This window comes from Puma concolor, chromosome B3 (assembly GCF_028749965.1).
Source record: "Puma concolor isolate L17-30 chromosome B3, mPumCon1.1.hap2, whole genome shotgun sequence".
In the NCBI taxonomy this organism is placed as follows: domain Eukaryota; kingdom Metazoa; phylum Chordata; class Mammalia; order Carnivora; family Felidae; genus Puma; species Puma concolor.
This window is the reverse complement of record NC_141672.1, coordinates 45,015,646-45,032,872: the sequence shown is the minus strand read 5'-3', so window position 1 is coordinate 45,032,872 and position 17,227 is coordinate 45,015,646. Positions and strand designations below refer to the sequence as shown.

Below are 17,227 nucleotides of genomic sequence, written 5' to 3'. Positions count from 1 at the left end.
GTTTTTAATTTTTTGAGGAACCTCCATACAGTTGTAAACATCTAAGTGCTTTTTGCATACTTCCTATTCCACCACATGGAATATTTGAAAGCCTCAATATTTAACGAGAGTAATTTATTACCACTTCATCAGAAGCACACTTAAGTGAAAATGACATTATTTTTAACTGCACATGCACGGCGATGAAGAATGCAGTGGCTGTTAGTACACTTTGGTGCCGCTGCCTTGATTCCTGCTAAAGCACTTGATTGCCTGAGCACCATCAGAATAAATGTTAGCACAGTGGAAAAGGCAAATGGCACGTTTGTATTATTATGAAAGTGATTTTTGGCTTCATGGACATGGTCCTTAGAAAAGGTCTCAGGGCTCTTAAATATGGAGAACAAACAGAGGGTTACTGGAGGGGTTGTGGGAGCGGGGATGGGCTAAATGGGTAAGGGGCACTAAGGAATCTACTCCTGAAATCATTGTTGTGCTTATATGCTAACTAACTTGGATGTAAATTTAAGAAAGAAAAAAAAGAAAGAAAGAAAAAAAGTCTCAGGGACCCACAGAGGTTCATAGACTACACTGAGAAATACCAAATTATACTATACTAACCTCTTAAATTGCATAGCTGAAGAAATCTGGGTCTTTGAGAGGAAAGGTAACTAGCTACTAGGGGCAGAAAAGGCATTACTGGCAGAAGTAAGATTTACGTCTCTGGAGTTCTACATTCTCTACATAGTACCTCTTTAAATAAAGTGTGGTAATTCAACAAGAATTTATAGATTTACTAAGAAAACATAACACATTTGTCATTTTAACTAAAATAATCTGATTCTACTTGCAAAATAACCAGACCTGTGGGAGGATTACTATCAGGTCATTTCTCTGCAGAGTAAAACTAAGGCATTCTCAGAAGGCCCTGAACAATCAAGCTTGTTTTAATTTTTCTTCCTTTTACAAGTTCTTATGTCCCAAACCCACCACTGACAAAGGTTACTGAGCAAAAAGCACTGTAGCATTCCTATTTCTCAAGCCTGGACCTTGGTGTTGAGGGCTGTTCATTGTAGCCATTATCTATAAAATGATTTCTAAGTTAATTGAGAATTTAAAAGCAGAACATCAGACTGAACCAAAGAAGGTCCTTATGCTGCTTTTCCCACTGTGGAACAGACAGTAGGCCCCGAACTTGGAAATATTCTTGCCTAAGGAAGAAAATATCAATTATATCTCAATTTAAGAGATGGGTTAAGGGTAAGAAAGTCTGAGTTAATATAGCAACAGTTTCTTAGTAATTTTCTAGAATAGGAGTAAATGAAAGAGGGAATAGTGTAGCTATTGAGAAAGCAAAATATTTTTTTTTTAAATGTTTATCAATGAAATCAAAGGAAGTGATGAAATGTCTTACAGGGTCCCTAAAGGGAAGTATGATGCCAAATGCATATTGACCATCAGGGTAAGGAAATCAGCCAGGCCTCAAGATTTCTGTTTCATAATTTGGACCCTGGGTGCTGCCATACCTTATGTTTTTGGTTTTTGTTTGGTTGGAGTTTAATTTAGTTGGTTTATAGTACTTTTTTTTTTTAATGCATATTTATTTTTGAGAGAGGTAGAGCGTGACAGGGGCATGAGAGAGAGGGAGACACAGAATCCAAAGCAGGCTGCAGGCTCTGAGCTGCCAGCACAGAGCCCGATGCTGGGCTCAAACCCACAAACTGCAAGATCATGACCTGTGTTGAAGTTGGATGCTTAACCAACTGAGCCACCTACGCACCCCTATAGTACTTTTTGATGGCAATATTTAAGTAGCATATATCTAGTTGAGAAAAGTTAAAGAATATTTGCTATTTAAATAGTTATTTTTTGGGGTGCCTTGGTGCCTCCAACGGTTGAATGTCCGACTTTTGATTTTGGCTCAGGTACTGATCTCATGGTCATGTGATTGAGCCCTGTGTTGAGTCCTGCTTCAGGCCCTGTGCCGAGTAGGGAGCCTGCTTGAGATTCTGTCTTTCCCTCTGCCCCTCTCCTGCTTTCACATGCTCATGCTTGCTCTCTCTCTTAAAAAAAAAAAAAAAAAAAAGAGTTATTTCTTAAAGCATTGTGTGTCTCTCTCACAGAGATCAAGCTGACTGTCAGAATCTTCCATTCATCAGTTTCATTTCTTGAGCACCTGCTATGTATCAGATAACTCCTGTAGTTACTGAAGACAGCCAGGGCTCCCCTCTCATGGAGGCTGCATCCTAGAGGAGGCAAATGGACCACAAATAAGCATTCCAGGGGGGAGGAATGGGGGGTGCCAAAGCCCCAAGCAGGAGCGGAGTGAAGGAGGAGGACAGTGAAATGAGATGAGCTTGGAGAGGTGGGGCCTTTAAGGCCAAGTAAAAAAATTGAGTTTTAAGCAAGAGAGGGGTATAGTCTAATTGATATTTCTTAAAGATATCTTCACATACTCTCTCAAAAGGAATGGAGGTGACATGTTAAAACAGAGACCAGTTTGGAGACTAAGGCAATGCAATCCTAGTAAAAACTGACAGTAACTGGAACTAAGGTGGGAGAAATGAAAGGACGGAAGCTGTGTTTGGAGGCAGTGTTGACAGGTGGCTGCGAAGGAAGGTAAACAATCAAGGATAATATTTTGATACTGAGTTTCAGCTTGAGCAAATTGGATACCAGTCCTTGGCAGGGCATCTAGGGATTGAAGAAGAATCCAGGCTCTGTTTAGAACATGTTACATTTCGAGATGCTTATTAGATTCCGAAGTGGAGATTGGGCATGATAGTCTGAAGCTCTGGTAAAGATCAGGACTTTTGGCTAATAGTAGGATTTAACGAGATTACCTAGGGAGAGAAGAGAAAGAGAAGGGAAGGGGATGATTTACCAACTAGCCTGTAGGGTTTCCTTATTCTTTCTTTTTTTATTTACTTATTTTGAGAGAAAGGGCACTCGAGGGAGCCGGGGAGGGGCAGAGGGAGAGAGAGAATCCCAAGCAGGCTCCACACTCCGTGCAGAGCCCAACACAGGGGGGCTCAGTCTCACGAACCACAACAGCATGACCTCAACTGAAACCAAGCATCGACCGCTTAACCAACTGAGCTATCAAAGCACCCCGGGCTGCATTATTCTAATACCAGGTACAGATGTGCCAGGATGTGCTGGCTGAGCTCTGCAGTAGTGTGATCAGTACTGCCCTGGGGTAGGAACTCCACAGGTGGGTTGAGAGAAGTTGAGTGAGGGAGGAGTCAGGACATGGGAGGGTGGTAACTAGTGACAGGTTTTTCAGGAAGTATTGCCTCTAACTGAACTGGAGAGATGGGGCCATAGGTTAAAGGCTGCTTGCAGGGGAACGAATGTGTTTTGTTTTTTAATTTTTGTTAATGTTTATTTATTTTAATGTTTGTTTATTTTTGAGACAGAGACAGAGCGTGAACGGGGGAGGGGCAGAGAGAGAGAGGGAGACACAGAACCGGAAGCAGGCTCCAGGCTCTGAGCCATCAGCCCAGAGCCCGACGCGGGGCTCAAACTCACGGACCTCGAGATCGTGACCTGAGCTGAAGTCGGAAGCCCAACCGACTGAGCCACCCAGGCGCCCCAATGTGTATTTATTTTTAAGAGAGAGAATGCAAGTGAGGGAGGGACAGAGAGAGAGACAGAGACACAGAATCCGAAGCAGGCTCCAGGCTCCAACCTGTCAGCACAGAGCCCGATGCGGGACTGGGACCCACAAACGGTGAGATCTTGACCTGAGCTGAAGTCGGACGCTTAACCAACTGAGCCATCCAGGTGCCCTGGAAGGAATGTGTTTTTAAAGATGAGAGAGACTAATCTAGAACAGTGCTACTCAAAGTGTGCTCAGCTGAGCATCCAAGCGTCTGTTAATGGTACAGAATGAGCAGAGTAGGACATGGAGAGGACTTTGGAAACCATTACAGCACCTTTTATAGTACCTGAAACACCCAAGCAGATGATCATTTTCCTAATACTCATTTTTATTGTACTTTTAAAAAGTATCAGTGACAAGTTGCTGTTTAAAAAAAAAATTGGTCCTTTTACCCCCAGAGAGTCACAGAGTTGGAGAAGCTTCACAATGTGTTTGGTAGCTGATGGCAAGATCTAGTATAAAGAGAGAAATTGAAGATTCAGGAGAGAGAGGGGACAATATCAGGAGCAAAATCCTTGGGAAGAATATGGAGACGCCCACATCAGTAAAGAGATTGGTCTTGGATAGAAGCAGCAACATTCCATCCTTGTCATAGGAGGGACATCAGAAAATAAGGTTACAGATACAGGGATATGGGTAGCGTTGGTCCAGGAAAGGTGAGGGAGGCCCTTCCAAGTTCTTCAATGCCATCTTACCTGTACTGACTTCGACTGACAACCAGGCAAACCCAAACCTTTCTAAAATATATAAAATTTAAAAAAATGCTGAACGATGCCATGTCTGTGGTATCAGTAAAATTCTCCCTGTGGTTACTCTATGAGTATCAGCACTGTATGATTATCAGGTGAAATTCAGGAACATCTTGGCTTGTCTACATGACTCCCCTTAAGATAACGTAGAGTTGATCCAGTATTCAAAAGGATGGGTTCCAAGTTTTGCGCACGGGGTGAGTTTTCAGTAGGAAAGTGGCTTAGAGTTTTGTTTTTTTTTTTCCTGGCAAAAGCAACATGTATCCGAAAGTATAAAATTTTACTGGCACCCTATAGGTTAGATTTAAGTGGGAGTGAATTGATAAACAAATCAAACATGACCAGTCAGATAAGTATCATGACTTGAAATAATTGATTGTAACGGTATGTTCCAGTTGAAATGTCATGTTTTACAGTCCATTTCAGTTAATTCATCAAGACATTAATATATTGGGATGAAATCACAGTGGCCTTTACGGAAGAGTGTAATCTTTGTGTGTGACAAGCCTGTGACATTCTACTAGAGCATGGCTTTAGCTTTGAGCTTACAACAGAGCTTGAAGAGCCGTTGCCCTCTTCATGGAGGTAACAGAAACGATGTCAGAGACCGTGTCTTTGTGAGAGCTCCAGGCAATTGTAGAACTCACCCCATTTCACTCCCCAGCTTCATTGGACAAGGTTATTCGTTGGACAGTACAAGTTTATTCCTGAGTTTAGAGTAGCCTTTATTTTCTTGTTTATACTTTTCTGTATTTGTAGAATATTTTGCAATAAGTATTTGTTACTTTTCTAATTAAAAAAAATTTTTTTAAGTGAAATAGATCAAAGGTAAATACTGTATGATATCAATTATATGTGGAATCTAAAAAAAAAAAAAAAAAAAAAAACCATGGAGGCAGAGACTAGAATGGTAGTTACCAGGGGCTGAGGGGGTGCGGGAAAGAGGGAGAAGTTGGTCACATAGTACAAACTTCCAGCTGTAAGATGAATAGGTTCTGGGGATCGAGTGTACAGCATGGTGATTATAGTTAATAATACTGTATTGTATCCTTGAAAGTCGCTAAGAGAATAGCTTTTATAAAAAGAAAAAAAAAAAAGGCTCAAAGAAAGAGAGCAGTCTGAATCAGAGCTTCTAAGTTATACACCCAGCTTTTAAATGAATCTAGCAGAGGGAAGACTCTCAACTTTAGAAAGATGAATTCTATGGTAAGGTTTTATAATATCTCTTAATTTAGGTTTTATGTTGCATTTTAAACAAGTTATATATTTTCTAAACCTGAAATGCATATATTCAGGCAATATGCATCTATTCAAGTTGATGAGTTTTAGTGAAACCAGAGGTTTCGTTTATGCCAGGCACATTTCATTAGGACAAGAAATTAAGTGTTGTAAAAAAAAAAAAAAAGAGAGAGAGAGAGAGACAGAAAATAGATGAATGCTGTCTGTTGGCTTAATAGAGATAGTCTGTGCATAAAAATATGTGAGATTTACAAAAGAAATACAATAATAATTTTCCAGGAAGCCAACAGAGCTAAATGATGCAAGGTAATTTTTTTTTTTTACTTTTATTCATTTGGATGAAAAATACATCTTATGTGTTAGATAGAATTTTGAGATCACGATAAAAATACCTGGGAAATTGACTTTTAGGGGGGCTTATGTGTGCACATCTGGGAGTTCCATGTGTCCCTCCCCTTGTCAGCTTCTGAATCAAAGTCACTAGTGTTAGGAGAGAACATTAATATCATATTTTAGTGAGAAATGATTTATTTACATATAAATGATTTTAATTTAAAAAGTCACTTTGGCATATATAGAACATTTATCACTTTTTACTAGTTAAGAGATGCATAGAACAGCATTACGTGAACATTTTAATATTTTGTCTTGAGGATTTTTGAAAAATTTTTTTAAAGTTTATTCTTGAGAGAGAGAGAGCACGAGTGGGGGAGAGGCAGAGAGAAAAGGGAGACACAGAATCTGAAGCAGGCTCCAGGCACCGAGCTGTCAGCACAGAGCCCAGTGTGGGGCTTGAACTCACGAACAGTGAGATCATGACCTGAGCCAAAGTCAGACACTTAACCAACTGAGCCACCCAGGCACCCCTTGAGAATTTTTTTATTTGTAAACAAGTACTTAACTCTTCCCAGTTTCCAGGACAGAGCAGTGCCTCCCTTATTTGGATTTATTGAATATGAAAACCTTTTCTAGAACTGTAAGATCTTCCTAATGAAATCTATTCTTTCTGAAGCATTTAAATTTACCAAGGAAAATAAGTCAACATAATATTATTGGCAACTCTTTCAGACTTTCCCAAGAGAGATTTTTTTTTTTAATCCAAAATTGAAATGTTAAGACCAGCTTTTAAATATTTCACTTGACTACATCCCAAACTTTGGGCTGACTTGTATAGCCCTTTACATCATTCTCATTTACAGAGAGTATGGCAACAGGCATTTAGTCTATGTCTGGGTTAGGGCTATTCTTGCCCCACGCCATGAGTCACTGGATTTACGTAGGGAAAACAATCCCTGTGGCTGGGCAACAGTTCCTTTGTTTCTTGGCTTTCTTTAAAATCTTGTTTTTTTTCCAGCTAGAAATAGAGGGGCAGAGGGGGTGAGGGAGAGAATAATTCTCTATTAGAATAATATTTTTACCTGGTCCAAGAAATACAATCTGTTGGGGGGCAAGACTTCATGTTTTTCTCCCAGATAAAAAATTTAGCTTTTCTCTTAATATTTAAAATCTGATGATCGGTTACTATAATATCTCACTTAAACAAGAAAAGGAACAGAACTACATTTTTTTTTCATTAAATTCTTACCCTCAGAGCAGAGATAATAAACGTTAAAAGGATCCTGAACACTCATTCCATGTGAACAAAATATGGTGACATCCTTTTCAAAATGAGTCATGAGTGCGTTTGATTTATTTAGGTGGGCAGATCAACAGAAAGCCCTATCGACTTCGTTGTTACAGACACAATTTCGGGCAGTCAGAACAATGATGAGGCCCAGATTACACAAAGCACCATATCCAGGTTTGCCTGCAGGATCGTCTGCGACAGGAGCGAACCTTACACAGCACGGATATTCGCAGCCGGATTCGACTCTTCCAAAAACATATTTCTTGGAGTAAGTACTATGACTAAGCCCATTGTTTCAAGAATAACACCCATTATTATCAGCTATAACAGTTAATTGTGGCCAAAAATCTGCTTGACACGACGCCTCTAGTTACATTTGGAGATTTTGGTTTTCAGATGGTGGAGTTTTGTGAGGCTGTTATTAAAAATCTGAAAGTGGGGCGCCTGGGTGGCGCAGTCGGTTAAGCGTCCGACTTCAGCCAGGTCACGATCTCCCGGTCCGTGAGTTCGAGCCCCGCGTCGGGCTCTGGGCTGATGGCTCAGAGCCTGGAACCTGTTTCCGATTCTGTGTCTCCCTCTCTCTCTGCCCCTCCCCCGTTCATGCTCTGTCTCTCTCTGTCCCAAAAATAAATAAACCTTGAAAAAAAAAAAAAAATCTGAAAGTAATGAAGTTCCTTGATACTTGTTCCACTTGCTGTATTATAATATGTACAGTAATTACTTTTTAAAAAATGTATATTAACATTGTTCTTAATGTATTCTTAGTAGATTTAAGGGAGGTGATTTCAGAGGGAAAAATAATGGTCAAATGTACATAAATAGGGTTCAAAGGAAAAAGTGACGTTCATTCATTCAAAAAATGTCATTGGGTATTGGCTGTGCTCCCGGTCACGTGTTATAGATGTGATATTGCAGAGAACAAAACAGATTAAGGCTTCATAAGGCTTCTCTGGCTTCATAAGGCTTCCATGTAAATCAAACCCAGAAGTTTTGGTGAATGTTCAGTTTTAATATAGTTTTGGGGTTTTTTTATTCAGGATGTTTTTGCGAGGACAAAAACCATTCGGAATGGCCTAAACAATAATAAAAATGTATTATTTCATGTAACAAGGAGTGCCAGGGAAGACAGTTCCAGGGTTGATTGCTTCAGTGGTTCTGTGACATCCAGGGAACCACGTTGGTTCTGTCTTGCCCCTCCCTCCCTGCGCAAATCAGGGTTCCTCAGGCAGCCTTAGGGCTGAGGGATGGCTCCTGCACTCCGTACGTCCCTCCACATAACAACTTGTAGCTGAAGAAGAGGCGGGCACAGGCAGTTTCTATCCTTATCCCTTTTTATTGTTTTGTTACTTACTTTTTGTAGTTGAATAAATTTGACATGTACCATTGTGTAAATGTAAGGGGTGCAGTCCTGTTACTTTGATACATTTGTATGTTGTAAAATACTTGCTGATGTAGCAATATTTACCACATTCACAACTATAGTACAGTAATATGGTCTATATTCATATTATGGTGCCTTAAATCTCAATGGCTAATTTGCTGCTCATTACAAGTTGTACCCAATAAACACCATCAATCTTACCACTCTCTCCAGGTCCCTCTGCCCCCATCCATCCCTGGTAACCACTTTGCTCTGTTTTGCATAGGCTTAAGTTTTTTAGATTCCACCTATAAATGATATCCTATAGTACTTATTTTCTCTGGCTTGCTTAGCATAATGCGCTCAGGGTCCATCTGTGTTGTTGCAAATGGAAGGATATCCTCCTTTCTCATGGGTAAATAATATTTTACTGTGTATATGTACAGTGTCTTTTTTTATCCATTCATTCATTGATGGGCGTTGGGGTGGTTTCCAATAATGGCTGTTGGGAATAATGAGATAAACATGGGAGTGCATATATCTCATTGAAATCCTGTTTTCATTTCCTGTGGGTATGTGCCTACAAGTGGAAATGCTGGATCATATGGTAGTTCTGTTTTTAATTTTTTGACTATTTGGGGTCTTCTGTGGTTGCACACAGAGTTTAGGATTATTGCTTCTATTTCTGTGAAGAATTCCTTTAATATTTTGATGGGGATTGCATTGACTCTGTAGATGGATTTGGGTGGTATGGCCATTTTAACATTATTCTTCTGATTCATAAACATGGGGTGCTTTCCGTTTGTGTCTTCAATTTCTTTCGGCAAAGCTCAGTACAACGTTTTGTACTTTTCATCGTATATAGATCCTTCACTTCCCTGATTAAATTTGTTCCTAAGTATTTTGTTTTTGATGCTGTTGCAAATGGGATAGTTTTCTTTTTGTCTTTTTTAGATGCTTCATTATTTGTGTAAAGGAATGCAACTTACTTCTGTATGTTGGTGTCCCGACACTACTGAAATCATTAATTCCAACAGCTTTTTGACAGATTGCTTGTGATTGTCAATAAATAAGATCATATCATCAGCAAATAGTGACAGTTTTACTTTCTTTCTAGTTTGTATGCCATTTATTTCTTTATCTTGCCTGATTGCGCTGGCCAGGACGTCTGGTACTGTATTGAACAGAAATGGTAAGAGTGGGCATCCTTGTCTTGTTTCCAACCTTAGAGGATACACTTTCAGTTTTTCCCCCTTGAGTATGATGTTTAGCCGTAGGTTTGTCATATACGGCCTGTTGAGGTATGTTCCTTCTGTAGCCAACCTGTTAAGGGTTTTTATTCTGAAGGGATGTTGTATTTTGTTAAATAGTTTTCTGTGTCTGTTGAATTGATCGTGTGATTTTTACCTTTCATTTTATTGATGTGATGTGTTACGTTTATTAATTTGCATCTGTTGAACCTCGCATCTCGGGTAAATTCCACTTGGTCATGGTGTCTAATCCTTTTAATGTGTTCTGGAATTTGATTTGTTCATATTTTGTTGAGAATTTTTGCATCTACATTTATCAGGGACATTGGTCTATAATTTTCTTGTGGTATCCTTATCTGGTTTTGTTATCAATGTAAGGCTGGCTTCATAGAATGAGTTTGGAAATGTTCCTTCATTCTCAATATTTTGGAACAGTTTGAGGAGGATTGGTAGTAATTCTTCTTTAAATGTTTGGTAGCATTCCCTAGTTGAAGCCATCTGGTGGTGGAATTTTCTTGGGATTTTTTTTTTTTTTTTTTTTTTTAACACTCATTCAATCTCTTTACCCATTTTCTGAGTCTTCCTGATTCAGTCTTGCTAGGATGTGTGTTTCTGGAAATGTATCCATTTCTTCTACGTTCTAGCAGTCTTTCATGATTCTCTGTATGTCTGTAATATCAGGTATAATATCTCCTCTTTTATTTCTAATTTTGAGTCTTCTCTCTTTTTACTGAGTTTAGCTAAAGGTTTGTCAATTTTGTTTCTCTTTTCAAAGAACCAGCTCTTAGTTTTGTTGATCTCTTCTGTTGTTTTTCTGGTCTCTATTTGATTTATTTTCCTTGGATCCATATGTCCTTTCTTCTGCTAACTTTGAGCTTGCTGTTTTTGTGTTTTTCTTTTTCTAGTTCCTTGAAGTGTAAAGTTAGGTTGTTCAAGACCTTTCTAATTTCGCATATACATATTTATTGCTATAAACTTCTCAGAACTGCTTTTGCTGTATCCCACAATATTTGTTATATTGTGTTTTCATTTTCAATTGTCTCAAGATAATTTTTCCCCTTTTGATTTCTTCTTTGATCCAGTGGTTGTTAAGTTTCCACATTATTTGTAGATCTTCTCAGTTTCCTCTCATTGTAACTTTCTACTTTCATACCATTGTAGTCAGGGAGGATAGTTGATATGATTTCAGTCTTCTTAAACTTGCAAAAATTTGTTTTGTGGCCTATCATATCTCTCCTGGAGACCATTCTAATGCACCTGAGAAAAATATATTCTGTGGGATAAGATGTTCTGTAGATGTCTGTCAAGTCCTTGTTCTAAAGTGTGGTTTAATTCCAGTGTTTCCTTCTTCATTTTCTGTCTGAAAAATCTATCCATTGTTGATAGTGAGGTATTGAAGTCCCCTACAATTATTACATTGTATATTTCTCTTTTAGATTTGTTATTATTTGCTTAATATAATTTGGTACTTGGATGTTGGGGATGTGTGTGTGTATATACATACACACACACACACATTACATACATATAATCTCCATACATACATATAATTATTATATTTTCTTGATGTACTTTCTTGATCCCTTTGTGATTATGTAATGACTTTGTCTCTTATTACCCTTTTTGGCTTTAAATCTATTTTGTCTGATATAAGTATGGCTATATGGCTATAGCTGCCTTCTTTTGTATTCTGTTTGCTTGGAATATCATCTTCCATCCTTTAATTTTGAGCCAAACCATAGGAGACTCTTAAAAACTGAGAATAAACTGAGGGTTGATGGGGGGTGGGAGGGAGCAGAAAGTGGGTGATGGGCATTGAGGAAGCCACCTGTTGGGATGAGCACTGGGTGTTGTATAGAAACCAATTTGACAATTTCATATTAAATTTTTTTTTTTAAAGCTGAGATGAATCTCCTGTAGGGCAGGAGGTTTTTGTTTTTTGTATTTTGTGGGTTTTTTTAGATCCAACTGCCACTATATGCCTTTTGGTGAGTCAGTACATTTACATTTAGTGTGATTGTTGATATGTTGATACATTTAGTGTGATTGTTGATACTTATTACTGCCATTTTCTCTTTTGCCTGCTGGTTATCTTGTCTCTCCATTGTTCTTTTTCCTTCTGTTTCTACCTACCTTTATACCTTGGTGGTTTTCCATGGTGCTTTTCGTTCAGTCTCCCACTCTTTTTTTTAGTGTTTTGTGTCTCTCTTCTAAATTTTTGTTTTGTGGTTATCATGAGGTTTACATAAAACATCTCACAGATAAAACAGTCCTTTTTCTGCTGATGGCAATTTATCTTCAGTTGCCTATGAAGATTCTGTCCTTTTACTTTTTTCCTTTTATATTTTTGATGTCACAGATGATCTCTTTTTATGCTGTGATTTGGTTACCAAGTTGTAGTAGCTGTATTTATTTTTATTATTTATTATAGGTATTTTTAATGTTAACCTTTATGCTATAATTGGGAGTTAATATACTACTATAAATAGTTACAGTTTTATAATTCTGACTAACACCTTAATCAGAGTTTTGTGTATTTCTGTCTTTTCATTCCAGCTTGAAAATCTCATTTGAACACTTCTTGTAAGGCAGGTCTAGTGGTGGTGAACGCCCTCTGCTTTTGTTTGTCTGGGAAAGCTTTTAATTCTCCTTCATATCTGAAGCATAACTTTTCTGGGTGGAATTTTCTTGGCTGGCAGTTTTTATCTGAGAAGTTTGATAGCCTGCTGGAGATTACTTTGTAGGTTACTGTCTTTTTTTTTTTTTTTCTTCCTACCCCCCCCCCCTCCAGCTGCCTTTAAAATTTTATCATTGGGGGCACCTGGGTGGCTCAGTCGAGCATCCAACTTCAGCTCAGGTTATGATCTCACAGCTCTTGAGTTCGAGCCCCACGTCAGGCTCTGTGCTGACAGTGAGGAGCCTGGAGCCAGCTTCCAATTCTGTGTCTTCCTCTCTCTCTGACCCTAACCCATTCACATTCTGTCTCTGTCTCTCTCAAAAATAAATATTTTTAAAAATTTTAATTTTATCACTGACTTTTAATAGTTTTAATATAATGTGTCTTAGAGAAGATCTTGCATTGAGTTAATAAGGTGTTCTGTTAGCTTAATGGACTTTGTATATCCAGTTCTTTCCCCAACTTTTGGAAGTTCTCAGGAATTATTTCTTTAAATATGCTGCCTGTCCTTTTCTCCCTCTCTTCTTCTAGAAAATTCATTATTCATATATGGGCTTTTGTAATGGAGTTTGCTAGCTTTCATAGTGTTTCTTCACTTCCTTTAAATCTTAGTTCTCTCTCCTCTTCCATCTGAAGCATTTCTCTATTCCAGCCTTCCAACTTGCTAATTCTCTCTTCCATCTGATCTGCTCTATTTCCAGTGCATTCTAATGCATTCTTCATGTCATTCATTGAGTTCTTCAAGCCCAAAATTTGTTTGGTTCTTTTTTTACAATTTTGGCGTCTTTGGCAAAGTATTCCTTCTGTTTGTTAATTTTATTTCTGAGGTCATTGTATTGCCTTTCTGAGTTTTCTTGTAGCTCATTAAATTTCTTCATAACAGCTGTTTTGAATTCTTTATCAGTTAGATTGTGGTATTCCATGTCTTTGGGTTCATTTGTTGGAAAATTGTCATTTTCTTTTTGTAGTACTGTATTACTATGATTTTTAATGGTATTTGATTAAAAGTGACTCTGTCCTCACATTTGAAGTAAGGAACACCCTATTTAGGCAAGGTTCTGTTTACTTTGGTTCTAACAGTTCAAGTTGGTACCTGGGAACCTTCTTTTCCCTTCCCAGAAGGTGGTGCCATAGCACAAATTTTTGTTTTCTCTTGGGGGTAGGAGCTGACTTCCTCCTAAGATTGGGAGTGGCCACCAAGGGAAAAGGAATGGGGGTGCCGCAGAGTTGGAGAAGGTGTGTACTTAGCTCTTGGGGCTTTGATGTGCCCACAGCCTGGAAGGGGGATCCTCAACTTGGGATGCGGATGAAACGAGTCCCAGAAGTCCATGAGCCAGAACCCTGGGGCAAAGAGCGGGAGACCCTTCCCTGAAATTCTTTTTGCCTATTTCCCTTCTCCCACTCACTGCAGTCTTTCCTTGGAGACAACATTCGGTCCTTCCAGCTACAGAACATGCACGGGGCAGACCCCCACTTACCTCCTTCACCCTCCACCTCCTTTTTCAGAAAGGTTACGCTATCCTCCTGCCTGCCCACCAGCCACTGCCTTTGCTGCCTTCTGGCTCCCCAGCAACTCCTCTCCGCTGCCGCCTCTGTGTTTCAATGCACCCACTTTCCGGGCATAGATGTATTGATCTCTTTCAGGTGACCTGGATGCTGTACAGCCATGCTCTTTTTTGGTTACAGATGTCTGATTAGTTGTACATCTGAGGGGCAAGGAAAATGGAATGACCCATGCCACTGGGAGACTGTTTTCCCTTTACTTTTTAGAACAAAGGATCTTTACCAGGAAGGCTCTTAAAAACCCTCTTATGTCTCATTGGCCAGAGCTCAGTCCCTGGCAAGAGGGTTATCCAACTCAGAATTTACTCCTGAGTCATGTTTGCAACAGCTATCTCTGTCACCAAGAAAGAGGAGAGAAGTCACTGTGGCACAAGCATCCAGGAGTGTTGGTCCTGCCATCGTATCAGGCGCTCTTTACATTCCATCTTTGAGGATCCAAACATTGACATTTATGAAGAGATACTAGCCACAACTTGTCAGACTAACAGTCTTAAAATTTTTGTATGTTTTTTCCTCTTTCTTCTGTATACTTCCCAGGTAATAATTGCATGTAAAGTGCTGGCAGATAAGAGGCGAAAGGATTGCACAAATAGAACTGAAGAACGTGTCTAGATTCCTGGACTCTCCCAGGCGTGAGGGCAGTGGGTAGAAAAGAATCTCTGAGGGGCGCCTGGGTGGCTCAGTCGGTTAAGCGTCCGACTTCGGCTCAGGTCACGATCTCGCGGTCTGCGAGTTCGAGCCCCGCGTCGGGCTCTGGGCTGATGGCTCGGAGCCTGGAGCCTGCTTCCGATTCTGTGTTTCCCTCTCTCTCTGCCCCTCCCCGTTCATGCTGTATCTCTCTCTGTCTCAAAAATAAAGGTTAAAAAAAAATTTTTTTAAAAAGAAAAGAATCTCTGAGGGAAGGGTCCGGGCCTCAGGTCCTTTTTGTTTTTTGTTTTTTGTTTTTTTTTTTTTTTTTTTAAGCTCCCAAGATGAATATAATGTATATCCAGTGATAAATCATTCATACATTTTAGCACTTTCATGTTATCAGAATAATTGCATATTTTATCCTTCTGATTATTAGCTTTAAATAGAAAATGAAAATTCATCACTTTCCTTCCTTCTGCCCGTACTGGATATTTTTAAAAGATTCTGGAATCCCTTCATTTTGAACATAATCTTAGCATGCTTTTTCTGTTCTGTGGTATGCTCTCCAGGAAAAGGCAGCAAAATGGAAAAACCCCGATGGCCACATGGACGGGCTCACTACAAATGGCGTCCTGGTGATGCATCCACGAGGGGGCTTCACTGAGGAGTCCCAGCCTGGGGTCTGGCGTGAGATCTCTGTATGTGGAGACGTGTACACCTTGCGAGAAACCAGGTCGGCCCAGCAGAGGGGAAAGCTGGTGAGTGGTCTTCACTCTGGAAAATGCACCGACCTGCAAAAGCCCAGCCTAAGGAGTGTCGTTTTTCTCCCCTGAAATTCAGAACCTTTGTAGGGGTACCAGGGCTGTGTTCCATTGACCCAGGAAAATGAGAATTCCACAGGCCCCTGAAAGTGCTAGGGAAAAAGGCTTATTTCCTTCAATGATTAAGCTTTTCCCATAGTAGAAGAAAATTACCTTTTTGTTCCTCGCCTACCTTAATAGCATATCTTTCATTATATGCTTCACCGCAGAATTCTGCTTAAATTCGATAAAGAAAGATAAACTTATTTTTAGTGTAAAACTTTACTAATTTGGAAAAATGCTGAGCTGTCCAAGATTAATTAGTGAAAATTATGAATTACAGAAGTATTTACTAGACTTCCTGGAACTAAAAGAGAATTCAGTTAGCTTTTTTCCTTTGAGTTCACAGTAAGAAATTAATACATAGTTCCCTATATAATTCACCAAAATCATAAAACTTTTTACTTGAAATAATTCATAGAGGGTATTGATCTGACATGTTAATATTTTCCTATAAATATCACTACTTATCCCAAATGACCTAAAGCAGTTGGTTTTTTTAACCCTTTCTTCTATGGAGAATAATTGTTAAACCCTTAAATGGGAAGCTTTGGGTTTCTGATCTTACCACGCCTGTGGGACACAGTGCCGGAAGTTTCTAAGTAAACTTTCTACTCCAGTGCCTTTAATTAATTGTTAGGTAGAAGCCAGAATATGAGAGAACAAATATTTGATTCAGAACACCTCCCTAGAAAACATTAAGAGTCATCTAGCATTTTTCAGCAAGATGACAACCAAGTATTACTAAAACGGAAAAAGAAGATGGCAGGGATGCTATTTCACTAGCCTGGTTGGCTAGTCTCTACTAGATGTTAGTTTGTAGGGAATTGTTACTTTTATTTCTATTTTACATCATTACTGAGCTACAAGTACAGCTTCTGCATTTTACAGTAAAGCCAGTATTAGAACATCCTGGCTGAGTAAATATGAGAAGCATTTTCTAAGAGAGCCCAAAGCAAATACAGTAATCTCTGTTTAAACACTTTTCAAGAGACTAGGGCACAGAATGTGAAAGCAGGTCTTCCAGATAACTTTGTTTCTGATCATTGGATAACTTTATACAAAAACTGACCTATGTTGGCTGAACTGGTTATCAGTCATTATAATGGCCACAGTAGAAGTTAGTAAATGGTTGCTGGGGGCAGGCACTACATTAACATTTCAGAGACTGTAACTCATCACATCTGAGCAACTTTATTCAAAGTGGGATCGTGCCCATCTTATGGATGAGGAAAGTACGGCATAGGGAGGTTAATTATTGTGAAGGGTACCAGAGTTAGAAGGCAGCAGATGGGATTGAAACTCAGTCCTCCCTGACTGAGGGTCTAGACTCCAGGCCTCCACTAGGTATCAGCTTGTGGGGAGCATCACCTGGCTCTCACCCGAGGTGCTTGACACCAGAGCGTTTGCTTCCCTAGGAAATACAGAGCATATGTCAGAGTCCGCGTAGGGCACATCTGTCTTCAAGGGCACATTTATAGGATGGGTTTCTTGCCTACTCTAGTGATTGTGCAGTGACCCAGCTCAGGCTGTGTGTGCCAGAGAAGGTGGCAGTGCTACTGAAAAGAAACCACTCCAAAAATAGCTTATATTCACGAGCTGTACTAAATCTAGACTATTTTCAAAGTT

The 17,227-nt window shown here is 39.4% G+C and overlaps 1 protein-coding gene across 1 annotated transcript in view; it reads left to right on the top strand.

Annotated features, from left to right (window-relative positions):
- The window catches only part of PELI2 (pellino E3 ubiquitin protein ligase family member 2), a 197,092-nt gene that overhangs the window by 173,439 nt on the left and 6,426 nt on the right, over positions 1–17,227 (top strand). The window contains exons 4-5 of the mRNA XM_025919632.2: positions 7,329–7,526; positions 15,308–15,496. Of these exons, the coding sequence (XP_025775417.1) occupies positions 7,329–7,526; positions 15,308–15,496 (387 nt within the window). The remainder of the gene's footprint in view (positions 1–7,328; positions 7,527–15,307; positions 15,497–17,227) is intronic.